This window comes from Varroa jacobsoni, unplaced genomic scaffold, assembly GCF_002532875.2.
Source record: "Varroa jacobsoni isolate VJ856 unplaced genomic scaffold, vjacob_1.0 scaffold_134, whole genome shotgun sequence".
Classification (NCBI taxonomy): Eukaryota; Metazoa; Arthropoda; class Arachnida; order Mesostigmata; family Varroidae; genus Varroa; species Varroa jacobsoni.
The window spans coordinates 408235-430259 of NW_019213036.1; the positions used below are offsets into that span (position 1 = coordinate 408235).

The 22025-nt window shown below is 40.0% G+C and overlaps 3 protein-coding genes across 7 annotated transcripts in view; all 3 read right to left on the bottom strand.

The window, feature by feature from the left end:
• Positions 1-3803: 3803 nt before the first annotated feature.
• On the bottom strand, positions 3804-12555 carry LOC111268258 (uncharacterized). Its single transcript, XM_022847140.2, has 5 exons — positions 12328-12555; positions 10030-10247; positions 7693-7812; positions 6935-7027; positions 3804-6043 (listed from the first exon to the last, which is right to left on the bottom strand). The coding sequence occupies exons 2-5, from the start codon at positions 10150-10152 to the stop codon at positions 5306-5308; spliced, it is 1074 nt and encodes a 357-aa protein (XP_022702875.1). The 5' UTR covers positions 10153-10247; positions 12328-12555; the 3' UTR covers positions 3804-5305.
• Positions 12556-14394: 1839 nt separating this feature from the next.
• On the bottom strand, positions 14395-16110 carry LOC111268278 (uncharacterized). The gene is made up of 2 exons (XM_022847172.2): positions 15929-16110; positions 14395-15049 (listed from the first exon to the last, which is right to left on the bottom strand). The coding sequence occupies exons 1-2, from the start codon at positions 16010-16012 to the stop codon at positions 14795-14797; spliced, it is 339 nt and encodes a 112-aa protein (XP_022702907.1). The 5' UTR covers positions 16013-16110; the 3' UTR covers positions 14395-14794.
• Positions 16111-19488: 3378 nt separating this feature from the next.
• Positions 19489-22025, bottom strand: part of LOC111268294 (uncharacterized) — a 28890-nt gene continuing 26353 nt past the window's right edge. For all 5 annotated transcript variants that reach the window (XM_086971685.1, XM_086971682.1, XM_086971683.1 and 2 more), the window contains 4 exons: positions 21316-21427; positions 20801-20877; positions 20361-20510; positions 19489-20102 (listed from right to left, as the gene is read on the bottom strand). In XM_086971685.1, the coding sequence (XP_086827811.1) occupies positions 19846-20102; positions 20361-20510; positions 20801-20877; positions 21316-21427 (596 nt within the window). In that variant the 3' untranslated portion in view covers positions 19489-19845. The remainder of the gene's footprint in view (positions 20103-20360; positions 20511-20800; positions 20878-21315; positions 21428-22025) is intronic.

Genomic DNA, 22025 nt, shown 5'->3' on the forward strand with positions numbered 1-22025 from the left:
TGATGTACAGGTTGTTCTTGATAAAGTGACAAGCACGCTCATAGTCTGTGGTAAGTGGTTTGGATTCGTCGTCGTCGTCGTCGTCGTCGTCGACGCCGCAGATGTCTTCGAGCGATGAGGATCGTAACAATCTCTCCTTAAAGTACTCAATGTCCTTTTGGACGCTATTACCGAATCGCCGCGCCTCGGGGCAGGCACAGTGATTGAAGTCATTTTTGCACTCGAGACACAGCCCCTTGTAGCAGGATCCGGTCTATTTTCGTCGGTGTCGCACTGTGACAGGTGACAGCAGCTCCTCCGAGTTGGATCGCGCTAGCAGTATTGTTCTGCGGGACTCCGAATCACTATCGCTTTCAGTGGCGACGTGGAGATTGGGCATGCTAGCTAGCATAACTTCGTTTCGCCTGTACCGCAGGATGCGGTGCGGACCATCGTTTCTTACGAGCGTGATCAGACGCCCTTGGGTAGTAGATTTCTGCTAGCGAATACTTGCAGGCTTGATGAACGGCACGATGATGATAATGTTGTTATTTTCGTTGTACTGGTTGCCCTAATACGCGAACTAGAGTTAATGAACTGAATTTGCAGGGAATCCAAACCTGAGCAGCTAATTGTCTCCGATGGGTCACAGCAAATCTGGATGATCTGTGACGGTTTTTGGCGATGATGTACCTGGTTGTGAGTCTCAGTGGGGGGATTTGGAGGTTATGATCGAATTAAACGGACGTGTGAGGTAAAGCACCTCATCGGGATGAGATGTATTGGATGCTGCTGGGTTCTCCTGTTGAGGGATCGCAGTGTACACTTGACACGACACGGCGGCGAACGGTATAAGTTCACCTGGGGCTAGGACGAAAAGTGAAGCCTACGGATGGCCAGCGGCCCCCTGTCGATACCGTGACTGCACTTAGACACTGCAGCTGCCCTGTGAAACCTTTCAGCCACCTAGACCTAGACACTTATTAGTACCTATCACAGCATTCTGTGAATTTAAGCTACCACCGGGAAAAGGAATAAGACTATTCAATGAGAGACTTCCGGTTATCGCAGCCCTAGGCTGCTACTGGTCAAGAAAGAAGGTGGTGCCTTTTTGCGGCCTTCAACGCTAGCAACGAAGCGCGGGGTCCCCTGGAGCTGCCGCTGTCATTTGATTTATATGCGGTAAGATTCAACAAGTGCAGCAAGGCAGAGTTCACGCAGGGGTGATTGCAGCGGAGGTGCACAGATCATGAAGGCTTTAAGCCTTTTTGTTGTTTCGCTTTACTGTGGAAGGAGGATCCTCCACGGAAAAAAAGTTCTCTCCAGTCAGATGCCGAGAGCACACGGCACATTAAATTGATTCAGCACACGGTCCATGTACATGGGCTTCGACAATAACGTACCGTTCTCGTATTTACAACTCGCATATACTTATCTGCGGTACAGTATTAATTAGAGGAAACAAAATTGCGACTAACATGATATAACAAATAGGCTAAAATTATATATCAAAAGTATAAATAAAAATGATTTAAATCTGTTAACATAAAAATTTAAAGTTAGTTAAAAGAAGTTCGTAAAAAACATTGTTAATAATCTCAAGATAATGCTTAAATCCAAAGTCCTAAAGCACTTCATTAAAATAAGGTTCTGTGGAATATGTTGTTGAGTATACTTTAGCTGAAATTCTATCAGAATTTTGGCTGAAATAACATACAATAACAACCTTCTTAACATACAATATCACCTTCTTACAAATTCTCCACTAATGGTATCTTCGAAGGGGAAATGCGATTTCGGGATAGGACCCTTCGTTAGCAAAAAGCGATGTGTACTATTTGCGTAGATTACAATGATGAAAAAATCGTGGCTATGATGTCGAACATTTCATGCTGAACCGTAATTATTAATTGTGCATTCCTCAGCCAGTAGGTGAGCCGACTCATAATCGTAGACTATTCAATGGAATACAGGCTTAACTTTGTACTCCTAGGCTAACACACATTAGAAATGTACCTTGTGCTAATATATACGACAGGTTCAGAAGGACCAAATAAACCTACCGAGGGAATCGCGAGGAGCTGCTATGATTTTTTAGCAGAACGAGATTTCGATACTCGTCTATCACTGCAATGATATAAGCGACTACCGCAATCGCCTTGAATGAACGTATACCTAAATCGCACTGTGGCACCTTTGACATAATAATAATATTTACTAAGAAAAGTGTTTTAGTATCAATTTCACGAGGCAAATCATAAGTTTTAAGGAAACGCATTCAGATAGTGAACGGCAAATTAACAAAATGAATTTTATCTTCTAAAGCTATCACATCGCTAAAGTAAATGCGCTACTTCGCCGCTGAAACAGCGGTCATTTGACAGATCGTACCAATAATTATGTCATCGAAAGCTGTGTGTGCTTTAAAATGCAGTGGGCATTTGTTGCCTGAACAGTCTATTACCTAAAAAGATGATATCGATGCATTTAGCTTCTCTTAGGGAAAACGTCTTACTGTACCGTGCGAGCCAACCTCACCCAGTTCGCGAATCTTCAATGGAAAATCGGACGACAACTCAAACAAGGAAAGTGTCGGCAAACCTTTCTATGTCGGACATCGCGAATCTAAGGATTTGCTTTATTGCCAGCCTAAAGCCGCTTTTGCATCGTATTCCCACGTTCGGGTGAAGTCTCGAGGCTACGCATATAGGCAAAGCTTATTGTTTTGTGCTGGCTATCATGAGTAAATAATATGTACGGCATGTTAATATTTTTTTATTTCCTACAAAAAAGACAGGAATAGAAACTGTAAAACCCTTTACATGGTTAACGAGGTTCTTAACAGAAAAGATCCTCGTTAATGTCCATAGCTTAGGAGGACATATGGTGTTAGGCAGAAATGTTCTAAACCTCATATTGACAAAATTGTCGCCAGTTGCTGTTATTAACCGGTGTACAATTAAGCGTCGTTAGACAGGAAAACGGTTCTAACTATCTAACGAACTATTATAAGAGATATTTAGCTTTTTCTTCTAACTGGGGATACGTCCCATTATCTTAAATTAAGCATTTAAATCCATATATACCACGTCTAGTAAAACCAGCTTTAAAACATGCAGGGCCTACGTTTACCATGCTCGAATAGTGTTCGCCCGTAAACGTCTGTTTCCGGTGTACGTATCTATCTATAATTAGTTTTGATCATTTGGCAGAATATTTCTACGAGTACTCCGCAGAGCCTTTCTTGGAGTTCTTATATTTCTTTTAAAAATCGTTGTTTTCTCACCTCAAGACTAAGTTTAGAAAAAAATCATTAGATTTAGAAAATTTTGTTCTTGTCTTTATTAAGATATACCGTTTCTGTGAATATGAGTGCGTTATCTTGCGGAATTCACTGTCACTATAAAAAAGGCCCGTGCTCAGTTTAATTGCACCACATCGATATTTGAGTTAGCCTGGTGTTCTGGTCTTGATCGGGAATTTTCAATCTAAAAGTAATGCGAAAATCAGATGCTATGCGAGAATGCATGCAAGTAATACCACCGTGTGAACGTATACCTCGTAGTACTGCTCGAGTACGGAAAACATTGGGATTTGTTACAAAGCGCTGTTTCGCAGGCGCTTATCAACATTGATAGTTGCGTTAACAATAAACATGTCTTTTCTGCCTTACATAAAGTACCTATATATGATTATAATTCCTTAGAAGAAGCACACTCATTCGTATGGTAGTAGACTAGTTATAAGTAGGTGCTTAGAATATCTTCTTTTTGATCACGCTTGAAAAAAATCGCCATCGCAAACTAAGAACAACACGACTTAAATAAAATTCAATTAGTTTATTTATTTTTTCTCTCCCATTTTGGTGTTTTCTATTAATGAGCAAGAAGCATACAACTTCGTTTGCTTCGAGTGACTGGCAATGATTCTGGTGAAGCTACGCCCCGTTTAGCCCGATTTGACCGGGCTTACATCGAATGAATGCCACTCATCCCCACAATGATGATTTCATTTAGCTGATCTTGATTATATATTTCTGGCACATCACTATGGTATTGTATCAGCTGGCTTCAAGTTCCCGCTCAGCTCTGACAATCAGTGACCTTGATGCGACCCCCCGAAGAGTGAAGTTGCGCAAAATTTTAGCGTAGATAGGGACAACATTGTTGGAGAGAAATTGGTGACGATTAATTCGCAAATTAGTATTTGAGCAAAAAAAAAAAGAAAACAAAGGCACAATTAGCCCATATTCGTAAATCTCGTCCACTAGCGCAGGATGTAAACATATGAAATCCGGTTTGTCGAAGATCATTGTCGCCCCACAACACAATCTCGACCGCTGCGTTCGTTTAGAGACAATGAATTTTAGTAAAATATTGCCTATGTACATATTTATATGTAGTTGTATATGTGTGCATCTGTGTGTATGAATGGATTATCGTTTAGATTTATATAGAATACTTTTAAATTGTAAATAGAATACGGTACACAACCGCTAGGCGTGGCTTCGAGTGTCTCCCATTTGTTTTGTGTTGCATGTTTGTGTATATGCGGTTATCTATGACAGAGTTGTATAATGGAGTTAATCCTTTGACGCATATCCACCAGAACGGCCTCTTCAAAAATAATATAACTCTGTTCTATAGAGTTTTTTCGAAGGCATCAATTTGAATTGGTCAATGTTGAGCGACGCAGCAACGTATAGACTCTCAATCAGTTTTCGATTTTGCTTTCCGTCACTTTTGGTATCGTCAATTGAAAGAACATAAAAAAGTACTGAGATAAAAGGGTTTCTTAAAAATTGAGAGCATTCTTGTACGATACTGACCGTACGTAATCCCTCACATACATTCCGCTTTGCAGCATAATGCCTGCAAAAAACATTCACAAAAACTTCCGACTGCCGTGTGCCATGGGACCATTTGTACGGGCGGGACATCCCAGAAGCGAGGAAGATTTACGCATCTCTTCCAGCTGTAGCAGTCCGCTCGCCTAACAATACGTTTCTACGAGGCGCCATAGGCATCCATGGAACGCAATGGCTGGCCCACATTCACTCGATTTTTCCTTGCAATGGCGCCGATGACCCTCGTGTCGTTAATATTGTAATATTAAATCCGTATCACAACTCCTAATTATTATAGAGTATAAATCATATGCAATTATATACAAATTACGGGTGAGTAGTGATCGATTCGCTGGCGCATCGCATTTAGCATGATGTCACAATTATTGGCTTTACTCCACACAGACAATCACCCAAATCTGCGATCTGCCGTATTGAAAATCCATGTCATTTAAGCAAAGCGTTCCCCTGAGAGTCCATTTAGCGTTTACCCGGCAGCGCCATTTCTGCAATTCGAATCGTCTGCATGTGCCAGTCGGCATCACTCCACTTGTCTCCGACCTCGCCAAGTGAGTCACGTCGGGCCGAGTCTGGTGAACTGTTGCCCGACGAACTTGAGCCACGTGAGTCCTTCGTACTCCTCATGTCCGTTTGCGAAACAAAATCGGTGCTCCAGATTGAACCCCCCAACAACCCGCAGCCGCAGCTACTTACCGAGCTCTGTCTGGTTGACAGCGTCCGGGATTGAAGGTTCCACATTTGTTGATATTGTGACTGAAACGCCTGCAGTGAACGCTGATGAGACTCCGGTTGGCCGAACGAACTGATCGAATTGGTCCTGTAGGACGACTGTGAATACATGCTGCTGTTCGTGACTGAGTCGCTGTCACGTGAGTCCCGACTGGTACTAAAACCTTGGCTCGGTCCGGCAAAATTTGATGAAAACACATCATCATCGAATTCATCGTAACTTCGAGCAATTGAGTTCAGCGTTACTGAGCTTGCTTGAACTGCTACGGAATTGTTCGCCGCTGTATGAATATCCTTGATTTTATTAACATAACTGTCTTTGGTGTCAAGGTTCTTGCGATCGAGCGCCACAAGCTGGCCAACAGGGTCACGATTCTTCCTCAAGGCGCGAACCATCTGCTTCCAAGAGATTGTCACAATGCATCTGTCGCCGGTAACAGCCAATTGCGCTGAATATGGCACACGAACCTAAAACATGTGACGATAGTAAATAACTCGGTTAATTCATACAGGTGATATAAGCGACACACGACAATGGGCACATTATTGAAATTCTGTGGTGTCTAGGAGAAAACAAAGATTATATTGGTATTCTGTATCTGTTAGACTTGGAGCTAGAGTTCACGTATTTGGGGGAAAACACTTCATTAAGCCGCAACGGGCTTTATCTTCTAGGAGATTTTCCTCAGGTCGGTGTGGCGGAATCTCTTTTTCAAAGATTCGAACCAGATAGGAATGGGCTGTCAACTTGGAATTATTAAGTAGCACGCCAAACGCGTTACTAAAAAAAACATATTTATCGGTAATAACGTTATTACTACGTATCCACCTAAGGATTCACATACTCCAATGAGCTTGTAAATGAACCTAAATAGAACAGCCTTCTTAGAAAGGCCCACGTACGAGAGGGTTTCTTTTTGTCTTTCTAATTAGGATTTATTTTAATTGAAAAAAAATTAGGCTTCATTCTATGAGTGTTGGCAACGTATTCATGATTTGGGTAGAGGAGCTCATATTGAATTGGTCCGTTATATGCCGTATGAGTTGAGCAAAACGATGTGTTACTTTTTGAATTTGTTTTCGGTTAGTTTGCTTTAAAATAACCTTTCTTATAAGTAAATAACCTATCTTGATAAGTTTACAAACATCGATTTATTAGATGCCGGTAGTGCCGATAACCAACTGATCATTGAAAAATACGAACATTATTATCTAGTGACACGGCGCTAGGACAGTTATATACAGTGCTTGACTGGTTAGTTCTCATTAGTCGTGTCTAACAAAGTAAACCGTTAGTATTTAGTCTTGAGTTTTCTATTATTAGGACAAATCAGTGTGTGTTGTTTGTGAGCTGCCTACTTGTTTGAATAAGACGTCTAGGAAAACAGTTAAACTTCCTTGATTGCAACGTGCAACTGTGCCTTTGTATTCCATGGGGTCTTGGACACGGACCTATAAAAAAGATAGGAACCATGCGTTGTCAGTGCATTATGCACCAGTAAGTATACGACTAGTATAAGACTAAATATATTTTTCTATACGTTTGAGCTACAAACAAAATATAAGAATAAAAATGTACATGATAAACTTGTTGCGTTTAGTAAATAAAGTATTTCTACCTATGTCCAAGGACATGTCTTCCCTTAGTTCTATACTCACAGAATATTTTTAGTATGTGCAGGGCTAGTGCAATGGCACGGAAATGCAATAGGCCGAAGTGAGCCTACTAACAATTAACAGCTATGACGTAAAAGGCTGTACTCACTTTCTAAACCTCATAGACCGATCTGACCTTCATGGCCTAGCATATACCTATCTTTCACAGTGCAAATTTTAAGTAAGACTGTAACAATTCCCAAGGACATTAAATGGTGTATTTCAGTTTTATACTAGAATCACAAAATGAACAACAGCAACGAACGAGAGTAGCGTATTGTTAGTGCTACAAAGTGGCCTACAAATCATAGGGAAAACGCCTAGCCATTTTTCTTATTTTTTTTTCTAGCCTCATTTCTTAAGATTTCTATTTCTGGAACAACTACGAGACCGTACTAGTGAGCTAATTGTTTAGGCTAACTAGAAAAATTTTAAATTTAGATATCACAAGCACACATTACCTGTGTCGCCCTAAAAGGACAAGGCGCCTTCATGCGGTCTATAGGTTTTCTCGCGAAGTTAAAATGCACAATAAGGCCACCCTGAAGTAGTCGACGCTCGTCTTCAGACACAAGAACATCCTGGAACGCGACCGCAGATAAATGCTTATTTGTGAGGTCGTGTTACATGCGTACGACGTATTGCAAGATGACAACAGGTATCTATGCTCGTTTTCACTCAGCGAAAATTCGGTACTTTGATTTTTTGTTCCGTACGGCACCGAATTGGCAGGAACTGTTCTATTAAATGTGGGCTAAGTACCAAAGTAAGCACAGCTATTAATGTTGTCCCAGCTTGATTATAAAGCAATAAACTTACGTTGGTTTGCTTCGAAGCAGAGCTTCTCTTGATTTGCGCGTACGTTTACGTAGTATCGTTTCGGTTACGGACGCTCAAAGGCAATTGTGCCGAGGCTTAAAACGTTTAATGTATAAACAAAAAATAAGCGCTTCGAGTTTTTGTTTTTGCGCCGTGCATTGTTTCATTCATTAATTTGGCAGGCCATCTATTTGTAGTTTGCTAGTACATAATAATGTATATTTAACGCTCCCGTAAGTAGCCTCTTGTTTCGATTGGCAAAGGTCAATGTAGCATCATCGATCACTGGGCTACGAATACGCTTTCCTATATGAAATATATGTATAAGGTGATGTCGTTCGATGAAAGAAGCAACAAGCAAGTTACACACAAAATTACGATTGAAAATTTGCTTTCCGTTGATTCGACAGATCAAGCATTGGCTGCCTGTGCGTTGAGGTAACCGATTTTTTTTCCCTCCGTTTATTCGGCAGCCACCTGAAAACGTTGCCTTTCTAGAATATGCCAGCAGGGGTCTAGAAACAAAGCCACACATTAAAGTAGACTTATCTTAATTGCACTGTTCCTTCGGTAGTGTCAGTTGAAACTAATTCAATCTCTTGTAGTTCCACTCTTCCTGTAGGCACACGAAGCCATTGTTTCGACCAACCTGCTTGGACGTGTATCATCTCGATCGCTAAGTAGATTCATTTATCAGAAACCAAAATTTTCATCTATATTGTCCAAATCGTTAACGCCGTGGCCGGCATCGATAAGTCTACGATTACTTCCCTCCACTGTGTACTCATTATTCGTAACTATTCCCTATGCTGTCAATGGGATGCTTGAATGGCTAAGCTTCACGCGAAGTAGCCAAGGATTGCTGGCTCAAGCCCTGTCCCAGGCATATACTATATAAGACGTGTGAAGTCCCCTAATCCCACCTCAGGGGCGTAGCAGAAGCAGCCTTACTGACATTCGTCATTTTTTTCTGTTAGATCCCAAGCGGTAGATATGGCAGACAACGGATTAGCGACTTTTCTTTCTACATTTATTATTCAAAAAGTACCAACGAAGGAATATTTTCGAATTGAAAGAACTTGGTATTGAAGAGGCTTAAATGCACTTGAAAATACTTCTTCAAAATTCCGAACATCATCTGCTGTTTTCGTTCGATATGTGAACGGCGCCACCATTTGCCTTGCCGATCGTGGATCGGTTCGACCTGTTGTCTGAATACAGTATCCTTGTAGCGAAATTAACCCGTTTCGACGACCGATTGTGGCCAAGCTACTTTTTTGTCCACTTTGCCATGCTGGGGTAGTTGTCAAGTCTTGATATTTATTGCTGATTCTCTTCTGTGTATACAAGGTTGATCACGACAAAAACCTGTGTCCCATTACTGCTTTGCGTAACGATGTGACTTTTGCAACGATTGGCAGAATTTACGTTGGTACGAAGTCCGTAGGAGATATGCGAAAGACTACTGGAAGCAGCATTGAATAAGGTCGCAGTACGCACAAAGCAGGGAAGATGTTGAGCTTAGGCCAAAGATTCCCATCAATGGAGACAATTAGCGACAATACAAATTTGACACCGCTAGTCACATCTCAGAGCAAGCTGAACAGTCTGCGCACTTATCATCAGCAAGTGCTATTGACCGCATGGAATCTTTATGATCATAATGTTTCTTCAACTTCTGCATCGTGTGACGACGACGATGACTCAACTGCTATAAGGCGAAAGCGGTGAACTCTGTTACTAGCGAGAGCTCGGAGTTTCTTTTAGCCGAACAGGCCTTGTACTTCTATCGTCTGAAGGAAGAATTCTACAGGTCCATACTAACCTGCTTCGCGACCACGAGGTCTGAGAAGGCGAGCATGGATATCCGAATTTTTAGCTATTTGAAGTGTAATACACATATGCGTTTATTCCTAGATAGGTTTAGTAAAATCCTTGGCACCCTCCATATAAATATAGTAGTATAATGAAGCATTTACCTTTAAATAGAAAACAGCCTCCATTCCCTTAACTTCTTGAGGTTGGTGAATCGTGACGAAGCCGTATGGTTCTCGTTGACGACCGAAGATTTTCTTAATACTTCCCGCGCCTGAGTAGTCCATAATAGTTGGCAATTGTTTTTCGGTGGATGCCGACGGAGTTAACCACAATCGTTGTGTTATGGTGGGTTATTGTTTGTGAGACTTTTTGCTGTTACCTATAAGTACAATCTCGTTTAGTCGTATATGAAACGATACTTCGGAAATTATGTAAACTAGGCCCTACTTATCCTACTTAAGGTGCTTCTTGCGTAGTTGATTTCTGAGTCTATCAAGCAGATTCGGCCAGCACTTAGGAACATCCGTTTACTTAACAGTAGAACATTCTACGTTCGAAACATGATATACCAACTATCGGGTACCTTCATATACTAAAGAAGACAACCGGTTGATTGACGAGTGTTTTCTTTCTGCCTAGAATAAAGGCACTGAAAAATACATCGTTTTATTTTTTTTTTCATAAAGCTAATCAGTCGACTCGAATGGAATCCTAGGACTAGGCTATATAGGGCTGTAAAATGTGAGCAGTTTATCAGAAACGGTAGCTGAACATGTTCTATAAAAAAAAAAAAAAAAGAAAAAAAGAACCAGAAACATTCTACTGGGGTGTAAAGAATGGCGGATTTTTCACGAGCTAATATCTACATATTGACGACTTGAAACAGATGATTACCGTATAGAAATAGGAGCTTGAAAGTGACTGTCATGTTCAAATATGGACGACAGAATAGTGTTAGCGTTATTTCGTAACAACCAATATACTGAGGGGCGAAGCATGCTGTCCATTATGACGCAAATTGCTTTGCAGGGGCAAGATTTTGCCTTGTGTCGCTTTTAGCTATCTAAAATAAATAAAAAGGAAAATTTAAAAAAAATATGGGCGTGTACTTCCAATTTAACCTTAATTTCCAACGAGACGTCTCTCTCTCTCTCTCTCTCTCTCTCTCTCTCTCTCTCTCCCTCTCTCTCTGTTGTCATTATTGCACTTTGGAATATTGAGTTCGTAAGTTTTATGTGATTCGAAATGGAAAGTTGACATTGTATTCCCTAACACGTACGTAAGCATTTATGCATATATATATATATATATATGTGAAATCGAAAGGGAAGAAAGGCTTAGTGGCTTTTCTTTTCAGTTATAATAGACTTTGGATTATTCCCATCGAACCAAACAACAATAATAATAAAAACAAATGTACTTGTTAGAAGAAATGAATGAATCGATTTCTCCTTAAATTGCCTCTTCTTGTTGCGTTAGTTACTGGGTGTTTAGGTAAAGGGTAAACGTTAGCGTAAATTGCAGATGCCATACGTTTCTTCAATGGAATAGATTAGAAGGCATTATAAGATGTATTGGCAAAAGTTCTAATCGACTAATTATGAATTTCTAATGGGCGACTGTATCGTATTAGGTGTGACGGTTCGAACCGATAAATAAGGCAATGATAAGCCTGCCTTTTTGGAGCCTCTATCGCTGATCTACGCAGTAGACTGTCATCGACTGCTAAGCCTGATTCTTGATTCAGTTAAATCTGCTACAGTCGATTAATTACGTTATTTCAATGTAACGTTAGGTTTTATAAGGCCTTCTTCTTACAAGTGAAACGCAATCTTTTAGCCTGCAAGTAGTGCCAGCACTATGTCAGCAGCATGTTGCCACGTACGCAAAAATTTGGCTTGAAAATAACGGGTTTCGTCCGAGCGAACTAAATTGGCTCAGAGATGTGTGAAGGTCAAATTCGGAAACATCTCAGACTACTTGGTCGATTACTAGGCGATCTGTATACGTTCGAATTGTAAGTTTTCTACTAGAGTAATACATTTATTAAATAATATATAAGAATACATTCGCCCAGCGATGTCCACCGATCTATGTATCATCCCTACACGACGTAGGCTTTGTCGTGAGAAGCCAAACTTGCCAGGGATGATCATCAACAAAGTTCCAATCGACTAACCACAAACCATATAACAGATGTAAGAAAAACAGATTTTGAGTGTTTCGGGCGTTTACACTATAGTGGCGGCACTATTATAGCCCGCTGAGTAAAATGTCGGTGTATTTTCCCTTAGAGCACTATCGGTCGCATCGGTTCTGCAGAGTGAAGCATGATGATACCAAAATGAGCCTGTCCTCTCTTTTTTTCGGCCCGCTGTAAATGAATTGTCACAATATCAACGTACTATTCACTTTACGCGGTTTTCCTGTGAACTGTGGACATTGAGGTACTGGCTTACCCTTATCTTCGAAGCGGAATATTTGTTGGCACTAGGAATGGAGTCGCGTGGGGTGGGGAAGGTTCGCGCACAACGCCCACCGGATATCGACGTGAGACAGTGATCCACGCGGAACTGCACCGGGAAACTCCCTAGCAAACGCCCCACAGCGTACGGAATATTATCTTCGACATAGGGTAGTGTGCACGATGCACTTTGCGGATATGTTGTTTGACTTAGATCGGCTTTGAAGAGAGTGAATCTGCAAAACTGCTTGTGGTCGTGCGCTGGCTTGGATTAGCACGTCGATGGTGCCACTGCGTGTTGTTGCCGACCCGAATGGATGTGCGGAATACGATCACTCAGAGGTCTATCATAAAAATAAAGGTACTTTGCGACCCTCTCGTAATGTGCAAATAATGTGTAGAGCGCCGGTTATGCTTGCGTGAATTTCAGCGGATATCAGCAGTTTTTTAAACGCTCAAGTCTTGTATACTAACGTAGTAAACTTCCGTATCCTCTACAATTGTACTACACTTTGTCCTAATGGACAGAGCAGATGTTGCTTATAATGCAGATAGCACATACATGAATGAGAGTTGCGTGTGAAAGCCTTTCAAATGATTGGACTTTAGATTGCAGAATAAGTTGTATTTATCAAGAATTTAAAAACAATTTACTTCCAAAATTTTGCAACCTGTCAGTAATTTTAGATACTATGGGAGCTTTTCCCAGTTTGTAATCACCGAGTATAGCTGTGGAAGTCTTCTCTTTTCTCCTAGCGTGAATATACGGCCGTAAAAAAATCTTCAATAAACCCTCAGCCCCCCTGCTCCCACCGAAAGTGTCGATATAACCACTCCAAAAATTCTGTACGTAAGGAGGTTTTGCAGGCAGGATCCACATACTTGAAAAATATTGTTCTCAAAGCCTCTATACGAAATGCTCATTTAGTAACTGCGTTAGTTAGTATTTTCGCCAGGGGAGCGATTTAGGAGACCGCGCGGCATTGGTGTTAATACATGATGTAAATACGGACGTATATCGATAGTTTGCCTCCGTTACCGCCACTAAATACAACTTCAGACTGGTATGCTTTTATATGGGATTCATTTTTGCGTGGACTTCTTTGATGCCAGTAGTTTCCATTTGTGCCCAGACCTTTTCGCGTCCAAGTGCATTTGCTAGATTCGCAATAATATTTGGCACCGACTTCAAGTAAAAATATTCTTTATTCCGACTAATGGAAAATGTTGTGCTCGCCTGCTCCCATATGTAGAAAATGGCGTGTAAAAGGGGTGTCGGCACAAGAGCAGCATCTTCTTTTTCCTAGGCGTGTCTTCCGGGCGCGCCTAGAACACGTCTTCGAAGCATAAGCTTTAAGTGACTGCCAGAGCGTACGCTAAAAACTATCGAACACAGAGAATAGACATTTCTTTTATGCCCGATCAATCTACGATTTGAAAGTGTAATGACCATTGCTTATGATGTTTTGTAGCGTATTATGTTGGAGCGACTTATCAATTGCTTTTTAAGAGTCACGTGTTCGTTTCACCTTGATTCTCATTAGAACTAAGCGAATTAAGGTATCTTCTATTAATTTCAAGTTCCAGTTTGCAGTTATTCGACGTGAAACAATAGCCTAAACCCAAGATAGAATAATAATAATAACCCAATAGAAGTGCGCAATTTAAAAGTCCCGTCTCTTAATAACAAATTAACGTTAAGTTGGTAGCAGACAAGATTTTAATAGCAAGTTTAAGTTGGGATCACTAGTTCGTCTGTGCATTTAAATAGACCTAAAGGCAGGGCATAAACCAATAGGCGCACGTCAATGCTTTTTGAATATGTAGTTGTTCTTTTGGCATAGCTGCTCTCTACCTACTTACAGATCCGCCTCGATGAAATCCAAGGGCCAGTTCTAACATTTAACAAGTTACTGGCAGTATGAAACCAGTCGTCTTTGTAGTGCTTCAAGACGCTTTGTTGATCATCATTTTACAACTTACAGAAATATACAGGATTTATATTCCAATTTCAAACCGACGAATCTATAACTAGCAATTCTAATAGAACAAGCTGGTTAAGGAAGCTTAAAAAATTTGTTTATTGACGTAGCGACTCTCTGCAGCAGTTCCAGTTAGACGTTCAGATTGTTTGTATTTGTAAATTTTTCTGTTCGTATATTTTTTGTTGTAATTCGTTTGTACATTATTTTTTGCGTGTAATGTTTTTTTTTTTTGTAAATACGTGTTAAAGGCATCGTAACGATTTTATCCGACCGTGTTTTGCTTGCCAGGGATGGTTCGTACGAAGCTATCGAGGCAGTTCATAGTACATAAGAATAAGATTGGTCCTTATCGATGCACACAGTCAAATCAACAGTTTCATGCAGGACACGACATACTTTTCAATATGGTCGACCAGAAAATGCTCCTGCTATTGCTCAATCTATTTATTTAGCGTATGAGGATGTGACATATACTTATCACCACGTTTTTCTAACTGGTGGCGGCACGTCAAGTCCATTGGGAAGGTTTGGTGAAGGCCCGACGACCAGGAAGCTTTCTGTGGAGAGACGCCGTTGAACCCGGAGCTTTTCGCCTCCTGGAGGTACTAAGACGATTACAACACGTCGGGAGTCACTTTGTCGTTGGTCGCTCGCAAAGTACCGCGACTGTACTGATATTATCTTAGATAGATGAACCATCTGCAACACTTGATGATCTTCCGGAGCCAATCTCTGCGAAGTTCAATAGGCAGTAGTCATAAATGTACGAATGCACAAAAAGGTCTGATCTTCCACCAATCGTCCGACCAAGGCACTTTTGCAAGACAGGCCACAACCAACTTTCTAGAAAGGCTCGCTTGAATATTGGATGAGGTAGGTTTTTTTCTAGACGACCGTGATTTAACCTAATGTTGAATCAGTTGCATGCTTGTATCTGTCACATGATGCACATGATGATGATGATGCAAAAACATATATTACGGATTACTTACGTTTACCAAAAAATATAATAAACGATGATTTCGAAAAGCGTGTATTTATGCACCCCAAGTGTAATTACGTTAGAATTGTTGAAAGTGCTGATGGATCACCAATGTGGACTTTCGTTTACGTAAACATTTGCGTATCTCGCATTAGACATGTGGCGAGCAAGTACAAGCTTGACACAGGCGCTTAGATATAGACCGGTTATAATTGTACAGTAAAATCAAAGAAGATACGAATTTATTAAAAGAAAAAATAGGAAATAGGTATCTCATAGCAAAAAAACTAGAGTGCAGAACATAAGTTGTTTTTTTGTCGTTTTACTTGCAAAGAATTTTGCATAATAAAGCTGATATTCTCCGCGAAACATTGTTAACTTTTTCAATATAAGAATATCAATAAACATAAAATATAAATATTTTAAAAATATGGAACATCCAAGTTTTTGTGACAAGCTTCGACGAATTTTACAGCAAAAAAATACAATAAAAGAAAACGTTTTTCTTAAATCATTCTTAAGAGTTTCTATTATTCATATTAAGTTTTCACGGATCCTTCGATCGATAGAAACTGCAATTTTTTGGATCTGTATGGTAAATATCCAGGTTTATTACGAAACTCACTCACTTGCGCAAAAAGAACCGACACATCTACCAATTGGAGTAACAGCACGTTAACCATCAGCCATATAATTTGAAAGAGGTAGCACATCTTGTACTTTGCGCGTATTTTGTGTGTATTTTTGCACGTATTGCTCCACTGATCAACCAACCCGGGGTTTGCGATACCGTTAAGCTTTTGTTTGTCAAAGCTACCACTAGTAATAATGGTAACCAGTAGTAGTAATGGATAGGCAAGGACCAAGAAGGTTGTTGCACAAGAGAAGGAAGAAGACAGAAAGACCCCTTGCCATATATATATATATATATATTGTTGACAAGGTGGTATATATCGTGCAGTAGTCAGCGTTACATGGGGGTTCTTTGTGAGCAATGAAGAGTGCAGACAAAGACAACAAAAATACAAAACGAATCAAAAAGCGAAGACAAACGCGATTTGATTTTGTGTGACGCTGGTACTGATGGGGCAGGCCTTGACTCGATTGTTGCACATTGGCACTTTTTCGGCGTAGTAAGTCATTGCGAATTAGCTGGCACCCTAGTGAAATAATTGTCCTATGGCAAGATATAGTAATACGTCACAGCAACTGGACGCGTTCGCGAAGCAGTCTTGAACGTGTTTAACGTCCGGTATTTAAGTCGTCTACGTCCAAATACAAAGCTAAACCTTTACGACCTGCGTTCAACAGGTATCCACTACTCTACCATAGGGATATGCAGAACAGTCCAGTCTAACCCTGGTCATACAGGTGATTTTGATGCAGTAAACGATGCATGCCAATGCAAAGAACAACCTGGAAACTATGCACACATTTTTGCATTGTGTAGTATGATTGAGTCTACCGTAACTGACCTTCAATTTGTTGTCTGAGACTCGAAATGGTCCTATCAAGCCTAACCACTATGGCGATGGAAATCATGTTATTTAAGGCCCAACCGATTTACCGTTCTAATGAATAAATTCTGGCTGACACAAAACCACGATAGAATTTTACAACGAATATATGATTTATCACCTTCTTATCACTAGTTTCACGCAATTGTTACGATTTTACAAACAAAAAAATAGAGAGGGCAAACGCGTGTATTTACGTTGTTTGTTCGCTTGATATATTCTGTGCTAACGCTTCGATTACGTAATTGCGGTAGTTATGATTTGTCCTTCTTGGGAACTAATTGGCGTCGAAGAGATACGTATGAATACGCGTGCTGTCGATCAAGTTTGTTGATTATCTTGTAAATACAGAAAAAAAAAAACAAATTGGGATGCGAACGTACTCTACTCAAAAAATGAAGTAATGTTAGCTACAAACCAAGGGCCTGCCATGTGCCTCCTATCTGCTTTTCATTCGGGGCCATTCAGTTAATAAGAGATGTATTTAATACAAGTGACTATCACATACGGGTAGCCAATCAGTCCATGGTATATAACATACTTTCTTTTTTGTGGAAAAAAATGTGTATTTTTATTCAAAAAAAATGTAATTAAGTTTGTAAAACTAAACGAACGTTACATATGATGTATTAGGAGGCCACACCGTAACTGTTGCAGTAACAAGGTCTTGCTTACTGCGGGGAGCACCTTTATGTCAAGAAGTCTCTGTTCTTTCTCTGAAATTTTGGCAATCAATTTTAGGAGATCCTGCTAGGATTGACTCGATTGGTGAAGTGTTCTGTGAACAGGAACTTTATTTGTATCGTATAAATGCTGGTATCTATTAATGGATCCATCACTCAGTGGAATTAGCTAGCCATAATAGATGGAGTTGTTACAAGGCGTTTGTTGTAGCAGACGGATATAACCAGAGAAACGTAACAAGATCAGCGTCTGACGAGAATGACCCATCAGAAACAATCAAATGAAAGGTTACATGTAAAGGGGTGCTCAGCAATGTGAGCTGAAACATTTTTGTTCGATTCGTTGGAACACAGGTAAGGGGTCGTAATGCGTACACCTGTCTACAACACATACGTTCTAGAGTAACTAGAATTGTATTGGCATTCATTAGTGCTGGGTGAGTCAGCTAGGTGTGCTAATATACGACGAATGTTCGGGACAGATCGACGCTGATTTTGCCTCAGGGGTTATTGGTTAGCTCTCTCCAGCGAAAATTCAAAGCAAACACATCATGGCAAACATATGTTTGTTTTAAAAGTCATTGCCTTATGCTTTATCAATCACCGACGAGACTAAAAGCCTCTATGGTTGTTCAGAATTGATCGTTAGTGTCGTTGACAGCGTCTGTGGTCTCCAAGAGTTCGACAAATATTTTTATGAGGCAAAACGAAAGATTCATAACGGGAAAATTGTTTTTAATAAGTATATACGACCCCAATTGGGTCAATCAAATAAGGCTTAACGTTTAGTCCTTGCAGGTCTTCGCAACCAAAGGTCTTTTAGACCTTTGTGTTCTAGAATTTTTCGTTTATCAGCCAGTGTAATGTATCATTTGCCACGCGCATCTACTTAATAATTGTGCGCGATGCGTAATTTTCATAGTAGGCAAAAATTGCCAAATAATTGTTAACCATCATCCCGTTTAAGTCAGACAGCGCCCATAACACGAAGGAAACTTTAGGTAAGTTTAGATTTAGAGGGCAAAAGTGTCAATATCAGCAGTGAGTGTTGGTAAATATAATGCGTTCACTTATCAGAGCTTTTTTTCCAAATACGTAATAAAGCAAACATGGCGCATAACTGTTATAGCTTGCTATGATCTAACTGGTTACACGTCTTAACGTTGCGCTGGATGAAATTTAACTTGATATCCATAGATTCTTAAAACTTAGGTTAAGCTCTTTCACAGATCTTTTCAGAAGATTTCACAGTAACAACAGTAACAAAGGTTATTTAGAAATTATGCAGCTTATTCACTATATAACTACTTTTGACAATCCAAGTTGAAAAATTTCATGAATGTTACAGTTACTATGCATTATGAAAATAATTTTATTAAGAGAAAATGCTAAATACAGGATCGCATTAGTTCTAAAGTGGGGATCGTCATCGCTAAGTTTTCCTTAGCGATGTAGATTTCAATCCAGGTTTTGATTTTCGAGTCGCCACCGCCCCGATAGACATACCCCTCGACATTACCCACAACAAGTAATAAGGCAAATCATATCCTTTGTTTCAGCTCCGAACTGATTCAGTTTACAATACATTTACCGAAAATACATATTCCTTGAATACATACACATGAAACTTTACGTATATCGCGTTTTTGAATCTGAATCACGTTTTTGAACCCGTGCAGAATATTCTTCTTCGAAGGATACCTTTCCATGTTACGGAAAAACGCTATGGAGAGAATGAGATGGAGCCAAACCAGACGATCCCCCCGTATATGGTAACTACGTGTTTACGAAGCCGAACGTACATCTCCCTAATAGGAAAGTCAGGGCTGGAAGACGAAGTACTTCAGACATTCAGAAATCGGCCAAAAATAACCTTGAGTGTTAGCATGAATGGTTGATTAATTCGTAGTAACGAACAGTACCTAAAACAGATTAGTAACACGTAAGATCATTGTCGTGGGGCTACTTCGATAAATATGACTCCCATAATTAAAAAATATATATTACTTTATTATAAATGTATACATGTATGTACCTATATAATTGTATTAATTCATTCGTTTTCTTTATTCCGTGTTACAATTAATAGGCAGCATAGAAAATGTACGCGTCGTGTAGTAACTTCATATTCAGCATAGGTAACAATTACACACTGCTCAATACTTTCGCGATTATATCTTCTAACATACGTCGGCTAAAACAACTGACAATAGTTTATGGAGAAATTATCGTTTATTATAATAGGTAATTTATCATTATTAAGTATACTCATTATTATATAAGTATAATCATTGTTACGTAACCTATAGAAACTTGCGCTCCGACACGTGCGGTAACTGGCATTTCCTATTCGGTGCATGAATCAGAGGCTTCCCCCTCGGTCTGTTGGGTAGTCAAATCAATGCGATCCCAACTGTTACCGGAATGGGCAAAGCCCGTCCTCTTGATTAAACTGCTGTACTGTTTTTTCAAGAAGTGCTTCACTCCGTGGCGCTTCTTCCGTATCTTGCCTTTGCCGTGGTTTGTTCTGTCGGGCGAGCCCGAGGATTTCGAGCTTTTCATCGGTAATAAGCCGAACGAGTCGGAACCAAGATCGCTGAGACCTTTAATAGAAATTAGAAAAAAATTATATTGCCACTAGCACTATTATCAACCACCATTGAACCGGACCGATTTGAATCGATATTTGTCTGTGAATTCCTATGTTTGGAGTTTTACGTCCGGCGTCGCCGTTGGACATTCCGTCAGCACGGAACGAAGCTTACTTTCTAAAGTTAGCATGCGAACTTTTGGCAGAAACTGTTGAGAGGAATAAAAACATTTAGCTTTTTTTTTTAGGTAAGGTTTAGGTAAGATCTCACTTTGCGACGTGTGCGCTAGAGCTTTTTTCCGCTTGTTTTGCTCGTCCATCATCTCTACCAAACGATCTCGCTGAGTGACCACTTCCACTAGGCGATTCACAAGTGCGCGCTCATAGTTGTAATCCTCAAATGATAAAGTTGCAGTCCTTCCTGTATCGCATAACCAAGCAAAGCCATCATGTAAAAAAACACTCATTCAACGAAACGATAACTGCGTCTAGATAATAGTGTCGCTCATTAAAAACGTGTTCGCAAGACTGCAAGTATATCGTCTCCACACTCCTGAACGCAACACGATCTCGATCAACGTGTGTTATGTAATATACCTACTTAAGACAAACCTCCTTTTACTAAACTTTCAAGTTTTTGTAATTAAAGAATACCAGACTCAATGCGATATCTGAAATCAATTAAACTGATCCCATGTGACCATACGTTACCATTGGGAGTACACGCGAGTTTTCGTAGTCGTACTTCGATGTCCGTCTGATTACGTTGAAGTTCGTTGTAACATTGACTGAAACATAATAGATCGAATTATCGGGGACGCAGGACGGCGTCTAAATTATATTTGTGAGCGTAGCTATAAACGAGTAAATTTTACTTTGTTTGCAATGGTTTTCTCACCTCACACTGGACTAGTACCGTCCTGTTGTCCTGCTCCAGAGCCTTGCGCTTCATTTAAGCTGTACTTATGTACCGTTTAATAATAGCGAGGACAATAAGCATTACTGTTGTGAAAATACTCTTTTGTACTATATGGACTCTTCAGGTTCAAAAAGCAACGCAACTGTATATGAACACCTTGACCGTATTTTAAAGCATTATAAATGCTCTAAAATATGGTCCACCATCGTGCGATAGGCATTATTACCTATGACAAGCACATCAATGTTAATAGGTTTTAGCAATTAGTGGAAACAAATATTGATTACTCCAACTTGTAAGAACTTACAGAAACTTTAGCTGGCTGTACTTGTCACGGAGTTGATTCTTGACATTCAGGATTCGGTAGAGATCAGCAATAAGGTCTCCTCGGAACATTTTCGCATTTGCTTCATTGGCCACTGGTAGGTTATACGGAAACAACGTTTCGTAAGTGCGTAAGTTTACGGTAATGTAAATACAAATAAATAGTTTTGCTGGTAGCGAAAAGAAACACTATATGAATTTGTATTATGTTAGAATAGCGCAGTGCAACCGGGTGCGTTAGATCTTAATTTGTCAAAAAAAGAAAAGTAGGACATCAAAGCGTATGGCCACTACGTATTCTGCTATTACAGAATTCAGAATCACCCTTGACCTGTCTATCGCCCATCTATGCTGTATCATTTTTTTCGAAATTCACGAAAAAAAAAATTTATCTACGTATAGAGGAAGCTAGACTTCTGTTTCATTTAAAGGATCTGCTCGTCAAAATAGTTTCGTGGATTTCAAGATGATTTGCAAACATCTTGAGATATACTGTGTTCGAAGATCTATCCTAAAGCTGTTATCTGCAGCGGCACAGTTACGAGTCGCCCTGCGAATTCTCGTCGAACCGCTAAGTCTTCATCTTTTTACGTCCCAGAGATTTTTATGGCGGTTCTAGATTAGAGATATATGTCTTTCTTTGCTTACATTATTCAAATGTTCAAAAAATTAACGATTTTTATCTTAGCCTAA

Bases quoted from the DNA above. Each gene is read 5' to 3' on its own strand.
- LOC111268278 (XM_022847172.2), bottom strand. From the start codon at position 16,012: ATGTGCTACCTCTTTCAAATTATATGGCTGATGGTTAACGTGCTGTTA. The intron at 15,050-15,928 runs GTGAGTGAGTTT...TGAACTTCGCAG, and splicing joins TGTCGGTTCTTTTTGCGCAA to AGATTGGCTCCGGAAGATCA.
- LOC111268258 (XM_022847140.2), bottom strand. From the start codon at position 10,152: ATGGACTACTCAGGCGCGGGAAGTATTAAGAAAATCTTCGGTCGTCAA. The intron at 7,813-10,029 runs GTAAATGCTTCA...GTCGCGTTCCAG, and splicing joins AGGCTGTTTTCTATTTAAAG to GATGTTCTTGTGTCTGAAGA. The intron at 6,044-6,934 runs GTAGGCAGCTCA...CACATGTTTTAG, and splicing joins TAGACGTCTTATTCAAACAA to GTTCGTGTGCCATATTCAGC.